This window comes from Desmodus rotundus, chromosome 4, assembly GCF_022682495.2.
Source record: "Desmodus rotundus isolate HL8 chromosome 4, HLdesRot8A.1, whole genome shotgun sequence".
Classification (NCBI taxonomy): domain Eukaryota; kingdom Metazoa; phylum Chordata; class Mammalia; order Chiroptera; family Phyllostomidae; genus Desmodus; species Desmodus rotundus.
Genome location: NC_071390.1, coordinates 47,987,053 through 48,001,544, shown reverse-complemented (window position 1 = coordinate 48,001,544; position 14,492 = coordinate 47,987,053). Strand labels below are relative to the sequence as shown.

Below are 14,492 nucleotides of genomic sequence, written 5' to 3'. Positions count from 1 at the left end.
GGTGAATACCTAAGGCTCTGCTCCTTACAATGTAACAGGTGAGCTGAAACAAAGAAATGTGGTTCAAATGAAACACCAGATTGAAACTCCAGAAAAGAACTAAGCAACAAGGACATAGCTAACCAATCAGATACAGAGTTCAAAACACTGGTAATCAGGATGCTCACAGAAATAGTTGAGTATGGACTTAAAATAGAGGAAGAAGTAAAGGCTATACAAAGAGAAATAAAGAAAAATATGCAGGGAACCAATAGTGAAGGGAAGGAAACCGGGACTCAAATCAATGATTTGGAACAAAAGGCAAAAATAAACACTCAACCAGAGCAGAGAGAAGAAACAAGAATTCAAAAAAATGAGGAGAGGCTTAGGAACCTCCGGGACAACTTTAAATGTTCCAACATCCGAACCATTGGGTGCCAGAAGGAAAAGAGGAAGGGCAAGAAATTGAAAACTTATTCAAAAACATAATGAAGGATAACTTCCCCAATCTAGTGAAGAAAATAAACTTGCAAATCCAGGAAGCCCAGAGAGTCCCAAAGAAGTTGGACCCAAGGAGGAACACACCAAGGCACATCATAATGAAATTACCCATGATTAAATATAAGGAGAAAAATTTAAAAGCAGCAAGAGAAAAGGAGACAGTTACCTACAAAGGAGTTCCCATAAGACCATCCGCTGATTTCTCAAAAGAAACCTTTGCAGGCAAGAAAGGGCTGGAAAGAAGTATTCAAAGTCATGAAAGGCAAGGACCTACATCCAAGATTACTCTATCCAATAAAGCTTTCATTTAGAATGGAAGGACAGATAAAGTGCTTTCCAGATATGGTCAAGTTAAAGGAGTTCATCATCACCAAGCCCTTACTGTATGAAATGTTAAAGGGACTTATCTAAAAAAAAGATAAAAAATATGAACAGTTAAATGACAACAAACTCACAGCTATTAGCAATTGAACCTAAACAAAAACAAAAATGAACTAAGCAAACAACTAGAACAGGAACAGAATCACAGAAATGGAGATCACATGCAGGTTTATCAGCAGGGAGGGGGAAGAAGTTAGAATAGGGGAAAAGGTACAGGGAGTAAGAAGCATAGTTGGTAGGTAGAAAATACACAGGGGGAGGTTAAAAATAGTGTAAGAAATAGAGATACCAGATAACTTGTGTGTACAATTCATGGACATGAACTAAGGGTAGGGGAGTACTGGAGGGGGGCATGCAGGGTGGATGGCGATACAGGGGAGAAAAAAATGGTAGAAGTATAATGGCATAATCAGTAAAGTATACTTTAAAAATGTGATGAATTCCAAGATAATTCACTGGGAAAATAATAATCTTTTCAACAAATGGTGTTGGGGAAACTGTATATCTACACGCAAAAGAATGGAATTGGATCCCACTTCATGCCTTATATAAAAAATAAATCAAAGGCCCTAAAATAAAAGCTAAACCATAAATCTCTTTGAAGAAAACATAGGTGGAAATCTTTGTAAATTGGAATTTTTAGATGCCACCAAAAGCACAAGCTATCAAAGAAAAAGATAAACAATGTCATTAAGATGAAACCTTGGCCTTGGCCAGGTGGCTCAGTTCATTAGAGTGTCATCCCATACTCCAAAGGTTTAGGGTTCGATGCCCAGTCCCAGGAGGCAACTAATCAGTGTTTCTCTCTCAAAGCGATGTCTTTCTCTCTGTCTCTCACTGGTGAGCATGTCCTCAGGTGAGTCAAAGAAGCCAGACTTTTAAAAAAAGTATATTCTATATAAAATTCTATATGTAAACATTTATTTCAAAGGCAGTGTATCCTAAGGTGAAAGAAATCAGATCACCAGTTGCTTGGAGGAAGAGTGGATTGACTAAGAAGAGGCACAAGGGAGCTTGCTAGGGTGACAAAAATGAGTGGTATCTTCCTATACCTTCATCGGAGCTGGCTGAGTATTTTACTGTATATAAAATATCCTTCAAAAAATAATCCAGTATAAAAAGAATGGGTTGATACATCTGCATACACACACATGACATATATGTAACTAGATATAACTACAGATACACTTGTATGTACATAGACTCTCTGAAAGAATATCCTCAAAAGTTTTAAGTATCTACAATATGACAGCAAGGAGGTTGGAAAGAGTGACTATGTATGAGTATAAAGGAGAATTTTTACCTCTTCTTCATATGTTTGTTTGAAGTTCAAGATTGGCTTTTTTTTAAATTTAGAACTTGTTAAATGAGTTTATTGGATTTGTTTTTAAATCACACTTATGTTGGCATTTCCTTCCTTAACGAAATTGATTTTGACTACACTTTGATGTTTCCCTCACACTGTTCCTTGTACATAGGGTTGTAGTAAACTTTCGCTGCCATTAGGATCAGCTACAAACTTCACCCAGGGGTAATTTTGAGAGTTTTGTTTCTTTCATTTATCCTGAAGGATATTTAATGTAATTTGTTACCTATCAGGTTCATAAACAAATCTTTTTCATTTTTCTTTGAAGCTACTTGGTCCTAAATTAAGGAAGTTAAGTTGTTACTGATTATCCTCCATTTTACTTTGTCTCTGAGTTTCTCTGAGTTGGGTTTCTTTCTTTAGTATTAAGTTCTTGATAAGAGTGGGTTGTAAAGTTTCTTAGAAAGTGTGGCCCAGCTTTCTGATGGTCCTAACTTGTATTAGTGAAGTGATAAAACATCAAAGACTTCAAATAAACCCGGGAGAGCTGGATTAAATTTCTGATGAAACATTCTAACCTGCAGTACATCTATTTTAAAAAAACAATTTTAAATTATTGATTTGAGAGAGCAAAAGGAAACATCAATTTGCTTTTCCACTTATTTATGCATTCATTGGTTGTTTCTTGTATGCACCCTGGCCAGGGATGGAACCCTGGACCTTGGCGTATTGGCACAGTGCCTTAACCAACTGAGCTACTTGACCAGGGCTATAGCTGGCTATTTCACACTGTCCATCAACTGAGAGCGTAAACTGTATTTCATGGTGGAATGACAACATTAACATTTTGAAATAGGTTTAGGTTCTAATTATTTTAATCAGCAAATAATCTTCAGAGTTTTAGAAGGTTCATCGCAACCCTTACTTCAATAATACTTTCATGTTTCCCCATAGCTCCATAAATGCCACTATTTCATCTTTTTTCATTTTATTGAGGGAATAACTACGGCATCCTGTTCTCATCCATTCCTTGCTACCAACTGGTGTATGTAGCAGATAGTTGAATTTCTGACTCCACTCAACTATGGTTTTTTTTCAGTGTCCTAATCTCCTCCAGCTCTGAATTTAGTACTCAATACGGGAAGTAATGGGCAGTCTCCAACAAAGACCCCCACAGCTAAGTGTGGACTGGACATTCTACCTGAAACCTGAAATTTTACTATTACTCAGATTTCCTGATCTTCAAATGAAAAGATTTTACAAAAATATAATAAAAACAAGTAGTGTTCAAAACTGTCAGTCAAGAAACACGCTCAAAATGTGGGAAGACCAGGTAAAAGGACACCCAAAAGATGTGAAAGACTGGACTGGAAGCTAGATGAAGAGGAAGGCAGCTAGAGGGGATTTGGCGGGGGGGGGGGGGGGGGGGGGGGGGGTGGGCGGGGAATGACTGAGGGGGTGGTGGGGGGGACAGGAGAAATGACAATTGAGAAGACTTTTAAAGGGACAGTGTCTTCGGTTAGATCAGGCTGAATCCAGGGAGATTCCTACAGTGTGGTAATCGCACTGTGCGTATGCAGAACATTCTTTCCTTAGGGAGCGTAAGCTGAGGTATTTACAGTTAAAATGTCACATGGTCCAACAAAAAGATAAAAATATGTAAATAAATATATACATGCTTAATGTTTTGTTTTTTCAAATTTTCTGTAGGTCTGGTTTTTCAAGCAGGAAGAAAAATTAATCCAATTAAATGTGCCCTGATACTAGTGTACTGGTTTCTATAGCAATCATTACAGAGACTATTCAAGGCTAGCCTGATGATCTGAGAAAGCGGGTAAGTTTTCGCTATATACCCAGATGTCATTACAGTAATTTCTGCATTGGAGACCTAACTGACTAAAGTTAAGCCACAACATGCACTAGGTCAATTATTCATTAAACTGACACTTATTAAGGTATAGGCACAAGATATTTACATTAACATACTATGCAAAACAAAGCTAATGCTATTTTAAACTGAAAATTATTATAATCTAGTTATAGAGTAATGAAAACAACTTAAAATTTAAAGACATCAATTATTTTATAAAGGATTTTATATTAATAATTATAACAAAAACATTAATGATGATGATAGTAGCTATCATTAACTAAACACCTACTATACATGGGATAAAGTCAGTAAATTAAAAATTATGTATCCTGGCTGAGGTAGCTCAGTTGGTTAGAGAATCATTCTGATACACCAAGGATACGGGTTCAATCCCTGGTAAGGGCATGCACAAGAAGCAACTAATGAATGCATAAATAAGTGGAACAACAAACCATTGTTTCTCTCTCTCTCTTTCTCCCCCCCAATCAATAAATTAATTTTTAAAAATTACGTAACCTACTAAACAACCCTACAGATTAATTATTGTTCTTCTTTTACAGAAAGTGAAAATACAGCTCAAAATGTTCAGTTACATTTCCTCAGGTCACGGTTAGCACGTAGAAGAAGGGCTTAACGGCAGAACCGCGTGGTGCTAAAGGGCATGCACCTTCCTCTGGGCACCGCTGTGCCACAGAGACACACACAGTTTAAATTAAACACGAAAAGCAATCAAAAGCACTGTAATATCAAAATTTAAAGGCTCAGAAAATTTCAGATATAGTTTTCCAGAGGGAATTTATATCTGAAATAACTTTAAATTTATTTCAAGAAACACTTATTACATGAATTATTTTCCTTTTCTGAAGTAGAATGAATACACAAGATAGTAAGTGAAAGCATTTCTAAGATAGAGGAAAAAAACCACCTTCAGATATTTAAGATAATTTTTTTGAGAATTTTCTTATGTGATTCTTATCTTGAATAAATCATGCTTAAGGTATAATAACATTACTGTATCTTGTATCCTGTTTCAAATGTGCTCATACCAATCTACCATTATCTTTGTGAGTTCTAGAATTCAAACTAACCATCAACTGAAATTTTTTTCATGAATACATTGCTAAGAAAATACACATTTTCTCAAAGTACACTTAATATTTTTAGTGACATATAGTATACCTTTAAATAAAATAACTAATTGAGAAAATAATATAACTAATTACTGTCCTAAGCATTTCACATGTACTTTTTTAAAGGTTATATTTATTTATTTTTTTTAGAGAGAGGAGAAGGGAGGGAGAAAGAGAGGGAGAGAAACATTGATGTGAGAGAGAACACCAATCAGCTGTCTCTCTCGCATGCCCCCAAACAGGGACCTGGCCCACAACCCAGGCATGTGCCCTCAATGGGAATTGAATGGGGGGGCCTTTCAGTTTACAGGATGATGCCCAACCTACTGAACTTCATCAGTCAGGGTGCACTTTACAGGTAATAAATTCATTTAACTCCATAATAATCCTGCAATCTTAGCGTGTGTGTAAGTGTATATTTAAAATTCACACAACTTAATACTTAAAATAAATAATTCAGTTGTTTAAAACTAAGTTCCTAAAATAAGCTGATTGTTTAATATCTGGTTCCTTAGAATCATGAAAAGAATCTATGCTTTAATCAAATTCACATGACATCAATAAATTTTAAACATAATTGATTAAAATGTAGTATCTTTTCTCTTAAAATCTGCCACATACAGAAAGATGTATTTTCCATTCAAAAGGGACTAAAGGAGTTAGTATTTAAAACTATAATGTAAATTAAAACTACAATGAGATATCACTTCACACCAATCAGCATGTCTATCATTAATAAATCAACAACCAAGAAGTGCTGGTGAGGATGTGGAGAAAGGGGAACCCTCGTGCACTATTGGTGGGAATGTAGATTGGTGCAGCCCCTGTGGAAAGCAGTATGGAGATACCTCAAAAAGTTAAAAATGGAACTATCTTGTAACTCAGCGGTTCTACTCCTGGGAATTTATCCAAAGAAGCCCAAAACACTAATTTCAAAAAATGTAAGCACCCCTAAGTTCATTGCAGCATTATTTACAATCGCCAAGATTTGGAAGCAGCAGTGAAATTTACACAATGAATACTGTTCAGCCATTAAAAAGAAAGACAATTTTACCCTTCGAGACAGCATAGATGGACCCGGAGAACATTATGCTTAAGTGAAATAAGCCACTCAAACAAAGACAAATACCATATGATCTCACTCATATGTGGAATCTAATGAACAAATCAAACTAACAAGCAAACTAGAGACAGACTCAGAGAGAGCAGCCTGACAGCTCTGGGGAGTGGGGGTTAGCGGGTGGAGGGATTCAGGAAAAAAGAAAAAGGACTCAAGAACACAGACAACAGTGTGGTGATTGTGGGGGTGGGGTGGAGGTGAAGAGGGTGTAAAGGGGATAAATGGTAATGAGACAAAATATAATAAAAGAGACCAAAACACTATAAAGCATCGGAACAGGCTTAAAGCAAGATACTGTAATTTCATTCTCTTGCACAGACCATGGTCTGAAAATCTTACCATCAAATCTTTAAAAATATGATTTTAGTGGCATTTTGAACACTGAAAAGCATTATTAAATGAGGTATAGTTTGAAAATGAATTAAGGTTTTGTAAGTATATGGAGAGTCGTATAGTGAGGAAGGTGGTCCTCAGAAAACGGTGTGAATCCAGCACTATCAAAACACACACAGAGTCAGATGAGCACGAGTAGTCAAGAGGTAAGGCGTCTGTTCTTTTCTGCTCTAGAAAGAGTTCAACAGACTTGTTTTGTGGCCTAAATGAAATTTCCCTCAAGCCCATTCACACCACTTGGCTTTCATTCATTCTAATTCTCTATTTGGGATCATTCCTAGAAATTACAAAAAGGAGTCTTGAGTCACTGGAAATGTACATGCTCCAATGATAAATGATTTGACTGTGTGTGAGCTGGATTAGTGACAGCCCAGCCCTGAAATCAGTCTGATCATCTCTGGGCAAAATGCTATGTTACAATTTGTGCGCATGCAAACCAGAAGCCCCATGCGTGCCTTTGAGTGTGTGAATAAACACTGATGGATGAACACACTGCTTTGATAGTTTTTGCCAGCTTATGACATAATGAGGAAAATACAGACCATATGTTGAATCGTAAGTCTAAATTATTAAATTTCTGTGAGCATCCTGTAGAGATTATTTTCCCATCATATATAAAAATATATATATTTTCCCCCATCATATATATAAATATGCACGGTCCTGATTTGCATGACATAGTTTACATGACATAATATTAATATATATTTCTATATAAGGACCATAAATATGTGTGTGTATATGTTAAGCTGGTGTCCCGTTATAAATACTCTTACCACCAACTCTGAGTTTTTCCACCCAATGGTCTATTATATTCAGAAGCCTGAGATTCGTTGCCTAGGACTGTGAAGGACACTATCAAAATGGCATGTTTTATGTCCTGAATAATGATCAAGCTCAGTATTTGACCTATCACTTAAACCTGCAACATGTTGCTGTAAGTCATGGAATGTTACATTATAACCAGAGTTAAGAAAAGTGTATCATTATGCCAATGATTTCCTTTACTAACTGAAACAAATTTGCAGATAAGTGTGCAGAGAAAAATATTTAGTAATTGTTATCTTCCATTTCTTTTTGTAGTTTAATGGATTTTTAAAATAAAGGTAACTCAATGACAGTCAATTTGGTACTTTTAAATAGCATTAGTATGTATAACAACTTATAAATGAAGGGAATAGTTCTCAGAGATATCAAGTAAATTTCCCTAGATGTTTTCCCTACCTCAGCACTTTTTTATTTCCTTCAATGCATGTGTATATACACACACATATATAATGATATACATCATTTGTAATTTACTCATTTGTCTTTTAATTTCTTTTTTGCCCACCTGTCCTCAGCACCATTTAGTCTCCTTGAAGGCAGAAACCATTGTAGCTCCAGCATTTAGTATGTGCTAAAAATATATTTAATGACTGTTAATAATAATGGTGTTCAGGAAAGAACATTTCCTAAGCATTTACTATGTGCCAGGCAATGACATTAGTGCTAAATATTTTGAATGTAACTATGTTATGCAAATCAGGACCATGCATGAATGTGACTAATGTATGAGTTGATTGCCATTTTAAAACAAATTTCATTGTATTTTTTATTACCATTTATCTCCCTTATTCCCTCTTCCACCTCTATCCGAAACGTATTTCAAAAAGACAGGTAAGCATGCCAGTGTCCTCTCTGAGTGAAATACACATCTCATGCCCCCCACTCCCTGTCTCTCCATCACCACCTGGTGTTCTCCTTCATCACCACCAAGGAAGGAAGGGCGCCGTGAAGAGCAGGGCCACCAATGCAGAAGCCAGTGGGAAGATCACTTAGTTTTCATTTTTTCTTTTCCAAATCAACTGTAGACAGTTTTCTGGTTTAATGCTCACTGACATTTCTTTGTATTTGTTCACTCAGTCTTCCAAATACTACTTTGAAGGTATTTTATAACCAACAGCTAGAAAATGTCCCTTACCATCCTACAAAGAGTATATAATTGCGGAATGCATAAATGGGGCCCCCTCTCAGGGATACCCCACTCTTTATTTTGAAATGATTTTAGATTTACAGAACAGTTGCAAAAATATTATAGAATTCTATATATTTCACCCAGCCTTGCCTAATGGTACCTTCTTACACAATCCTGATTCCAGGACTAATTCTGACCCTGCCACACTGCCCCTAGGGTCACTGGGATGCTGACTGCAGTTTTCCCCTTGAGGACCACACTCTGTCTCCTATACCCTCTCACGTGCCACAGAAGGCTGACCAAGATATAGTTCATCAGTGGGCTCCCTTTCTTTTTTACTTCTTACTGGGCTCACCCAATGAAAGTACAAGGAAATGAAGGGCTGGCTATTTCCATAACCGCTTCTCTGACCTTCTCTTTGCAGAAAGGTCCCTTTACCAAAGGGCCACAACAAAAGCCTCTGCTCCCTCTATTCAGCTCTAACTCTTCTACCTGGGGGATCTGATTTTCTCTAGAGACAGAGACTGACAATGTCACCAAAGTGATATTACTGCAAAATTGACTTTCTCTAAGGGAATATGTCCTTTTACCCCAACACACAAGGTAAAGACTTTTACGTAAATGTTTGTACCGAAGGAAGTCCCAAACAATGCCTCTCAGGAGTACAGTTTCAAGAATCAAGGTTTGAAATTATTTCACACCTTTATCTCATTCAAGTGTCATGGAAACTGGCCGTCTGTATATGAAAATAACTCTAATGATCATTAATAGGGTTTGAGCAGCAACCCGGTTCTGTAACACCACTGGGGGCAGAAGTTTGTGCTGACCTGCCACCCCTACCCCTAAATCACTTGATTCTCAGAAACTAGCATTTCAGCTAGAGGAAAATGGTCTCTTTGGTCAGAAATTTGAGACCACTATTGTCTTAAATTTTGAATTATGGTAGAATGACTATAGGTTATTGACAGACAATAAGTTGTCGGAAGGTAAGAAGTGTGAGATACACCAGGCAATTTCAGCCCCACCACTGGATTCAGTATTCATTAGTCAGCAGGGTCAGAGTTGGATGAGACAAGCTTCAGTCTACACCCAGTTTCCTTGATCAGACTCTTACCTATCCAACCCCACAGATGAGGGGAAAGTGAGTCAGGATACCTATAGCATCTACCCTGACAAAAACAAAGAACCCAGGATATCTGAAGATGTAAGAGGCCAGAGACAGAAGAAGCTGACTAGTTCTCTGGTAAAACGCCACAGGAAGAAGAGAATTATGAAAGGACACGAAGTTACAGCCTGTAGACCCTTATCACCGACCCCTGAGTAGCAGCCAGCGGCACAGTAAGTCCTCATTCATTAAACCTCAAGCTGTAGGTTGTATACTCTTCCCCCACTCTTTCCAAAAATGTGGGTTTAGTTTTCTTAACATCTCCTTCAGGGTTACATAATATTCTACATTTGTTCTAACTGTATCTTACACAATCAAGATAAAATCTCCAAGTATTTTAGAATTTCCTCTACGGAGCAGAGAAACAAAGCTTTCTTAGAAGAACAAAAGATATGATGCCCAACAGAACATTATATAAAATATTTGGAAACGCCAACATCAGGGGAAATTTTTTTTTCCTTTTAGAGCATTTTCCTATTCTTTTTTTAAAAAATGATTTCATTTATTTATTTTTAGAGAGAGGGAGAGAAATGTCGATGTGTGAGAGAAACATCAATTGGTTGCCTCTTCCACATGCCCCAACCACCTGCAACCCAGGAACATGCCCTGACCAGGAAGCGAACCGGTGACCTTTCATTTTGCAGATGATGCTCAGCTAACTGAGCCACACCAGTCAGAGTGCATTTTCCTACTCTGGTACAATGGGCCATAACTACAGGGGAGAGTGAACAAGAATTCGGTTCTTCTTGCTGTGGTACATGAAATTCAACCACCCACAGGTACTTATTCTTTCAAAAAGTCAGTCTACTGCCATGATTCAAAAAAGCAACACACAGTATATTTATTTCTGAAATTTATTTCAGGTGACAGGACACCTACAAACTAACAAAATAAATACAGAGTTAAATAGTATTCCCAAAGCCCAATTCCACTTCCTAGCAAAGGCAGGTGATTCAAGCTACCAAGCTAGTCCATGCAGTCTCTATCCTTCTATCTTATGCCCTCATCCCTGCCTCCCACAAATGCGAGACTCATTTATAATAGTAGAACTGAAACTATTTCTCTCTTGAAGATTTGAAGACAAAACACCTAAGTAGGACTTTAGACAATATACTTATATAGTTGGTGGTGGGGGGGCAGTCATAGAGGTACTGGGTAGATCAATAGGCAGGAGAAAAAAACAGAAAAGGGTTAAATTTACCTTGAAATTAATCAGGATTCTATTCGTCCAGACCAAGTGAGGATCTGTGCTAAGCCATTACTGTGATCTGCAGTGCCTAGCACGCAGATGACTGCGTGGTGAACATTAAATAAATACTTGTCGGATGATGAGGACTGTACATGGCAATGTTGTGTGCACACAGGAAATGGAAACTTGAGGAGATCAGACAAATTGGAAGGCAATGCAAGGTTTGGTTCTCCATGTCAATAACATTGGCAAGATACACACAGGGAAACAAGTGACATAAAAATTTGCCACATTCATAGTCCAACATGTTTCTCTGTGAATGCTAAAACTTTATTTGCAAGAGAAGAGCTCTAGGTTAAACTATTAAATTATAAGTGCACGATATAATTTTCAAGGCCAGTAGTTTTATTGCTTAATATGTCTTCTTGAATTAAAAAGGTTGGTTGCTCAGGTTGCCTACATTTATTATAGTAATATACCACTTGAAAGCTTTAACATATAAGCACTTATCTGCTAGACTAAAAAGCTAGCCTCGAACTTTTAGCAATGCCATATGCTTTTAAATTAACCCTTTTCAATACTGTGCAAAGCTCATAACATGCATTGCCAGCTTATACTCAAATTAGGTTACTACTAAATACTCATTAGGCAAACTGTTGAAAATAAAGAAAACATGCATATTCCTACAGCTCGATGAATGTCCAAATTAAAGATGCTCTAATAAAAATTGGGGATTCAGCAATTGTAATTTGGCTGTACAATTTCAATGGTTTACACATTGTAAGATGAACTAAAATCTCTAAGGACCCTTTCTTTTGGGAAGAAAAATCACACATTTTAAAATAGTATCTAATGGAAAGTCTATTTAAATCATAATGGATCATAGCTGTCAACTTCAAACAGTGGCTTTCTTCTGAGGAGCTTAAGTTTACACACTGGAGCAACACCACAAATGCAGATGCTACAAAGGGAGCTATGAAGAAACATGAATTTTATTCACAGCACTTTGCACATAAACTTTTCCTTCGGCTAATCTGTGCGGAGTTGAAAATAAAGGATGCTAACATGCACATTTGTGCAGCACATCTAAAAGAGAGAAAACACTCTACTTGAGTGCAGATTCATTTACTGAAAATCTGGGAAAATGCACATCCACTATACTCCAAATTTACTTCTAAGTGACAGAAAAATACTATATGAAATGGAAAAAAATTAAATATGATTTAATCAATAGCTGATTACCTTTAAAACTTTGGGCTTCTTTTCCCTCTGGGGCCTCTTGTTTTCCTTTATAACCTAAAAAAAATCAAATTGCAAAATGAGCCTCCATTTAAGAAAAAAATTAACTCCCATCCCCTAAAAAATTTTGGCTATTTCTCTATAAAACTACTTATACCATTTAAAATCATCAACATGTTTGCTAAGCAGAACCTAAAGAGCTTATGTAAAATGTATACTTTAAAAGTCACTGGAAAAAAAAAAAAGCCTTGCATAAAGATGAAGTAGGGAAATACCCTTTTTTCCCCTTAAAGTCTGTCTTAATTAGCCTCTGCATTCTTCACGGCGAAGCCCACGAGGTAGCCATCTTGCTTGCTTCTGCAGAGGAAGCCTCTACAGTGGAACAGTTCTGCAAACTGCTTTTTGGTATTATTATCATGGTGTTTAAAGGCAGCCCTGGCCTGCCAGCACTGTAGAAGTGCTGGGCATGCCTTTTGCAAAAACAGCCCCACAAAGAGTGCAGCCAATGGCAATGCAGAGCTTAGCAACTCCAAAGTGATCTTCTCTGCCTAGCCTTCCTAGACAAAGGATCTCCTGTGCAGCTCTGCTCTCACCACAGGACACAGGCAGCCACAAGCTGCGACATGGAGTTCGCTGCAGAGGATCTGGTCGCAATGAATTCACAGGAGGCTTCAGCAAAAACAATGCACACAAATCCCCCAGGTCTCCACCATCGGATCGATGGTGGAGTCTCCCTGATTAGTAACCTCTTGGTGGCTCCGAGGGCAGGTCTACAGTGAGGGGGGGGGGAGGGGGGACTGTGCAGCACTGCCTCCAACATACAGAAGATATAACTGAGCTGTGGTGCCGGGGGCAGTATTTGGGCTTGATGAAATTCTGGAAGGTATTGTGCATTTTTACTTTATAAGGCAAGGCGAAATATTGGCGATATTGAAGGCAGGGAGGTTATGTGAGGACAGTGTAGGCTCAGCTGTTGGGCTGCGCGTCTCATTCCTCCGGAACCACACCTCTCTGCAGCAGGCGCTTTGCCCAGAAACACAGCAATTTGATTTCTGTCAATAAATGTCCAATGACAAAGGCGGATTAAAAAAAAAAATTAAAACCACTTAAAAGGGAAGGACAGGATAAAGACATGAAGTAGGGGGAGGAGTTTTCAAAATACACTTGCCACTCGGGGGCTGGAGAAAAAATATCTCTTCCTCTTGCTCTGGACATTTCTGGTGACCTTCATTCCCCAGAGAAATCTCTCCCTCATACCTTCGGGATAAAGAAGCACCTTTGGCTTTGGCCCCTCTGTCTACCAAGATCAGCTGTCACTGAGCATCTCTCTGTAGAGATGCTAAACAGGTTAGCCCCACGTGGAGCCTGACTGCACGCCAGGCTGACTGTCAGAGAGCTACCCACTTCCTAGGGACTGAAACCTGAGCCAGAGGTGGAACAGGCAGTCACCCACACTCATACACCTGGACTGTCCCTATGCCCAGTGGCTGGTAGGTTGTGGGAGAGCTTGCCGCCATAGCTGGAACTTGCCAGATCCTGGGAATGGCAGACCCAGAGGACTTTAGCTCCCTCCCTGTAACTCTCTGGCGATGCAATAGTGGCAGTAGAGCAAGAACCAGTACAGCTGCTCTGAGCTGGCAAGTCTCAAGGTCATTGCCAAAACTCAGTGCTGAGGCCGGTCACAGCCCCATCATAGTAGTCACCTTGACAGCTGCACACGTCTTGGAAAGACAGCCTCAGCTCCATCCTCACAGTGCCAAACTTTCAGCAGCACATTTGGGGGATTGGTGGGTAGGTCTCCCTGGCTGCTCAGCCAAAGATGGGTTTTCCACTTGCAGATGGATTCAGGACAGATTCCCACAACCAGAAATCGGGATGGCCAGAAGGTCTGTATTTCATCACCCTTGATTCCTAGCCTTTCAGTTTGCCCCAAAAGCATGCTTTCCATTTCGGAATGGGGACTCCAACATGCATTGTTTTTCCATGTTGAACTATCTCTCCCTCAACCACCCATCCACCCTCAAAAATTGTAACAAATATAAGAAGCAAGCCTACTGTAGCAAAACCAGGGGATTCTGACCTGACCACACCCACCAGGGTAACATCAGGCACACACACCGCCCACACTGAGAAGCTCTCTAGGGGATGAAGCAACCATGCGACAGGTAGAAAAAGAGGATCAAACACAACAAGATTTGAAAATGGGTGCAAGACATTTTCTTAAAAATAGGTGCAAACTCTACATTTCTTTTCCTTTGG

General features: G+C 38.6%; 1 protein-coding gene across 4 annotated transcripts in view; it reads right to left on the bottom strand.

Moving 5' to 3' along the window:
- TET1 (tet methylcytosine dioxygenase 1) overlaps positions 1-14,492 on the bottom strand; it is a 101,519-nt gene that overhangs the window by 65,130 nt on the left and 21,897 nt on the right. For all 4 annotated transcript variants that reach the window (XM_045195913.2, XM_024561416.3, XM_053923538.1 and 1 more), the window contains exon 2: positions 12,237-12,290. In XM_045195913.2, coding sequence (XP_045051848.2) covers positions 12,237-12,290 — 54 coding nt within the window. The remainder of the gene's footprint in view (positions 1-12,236; positions 12,291-14,492) is intronic.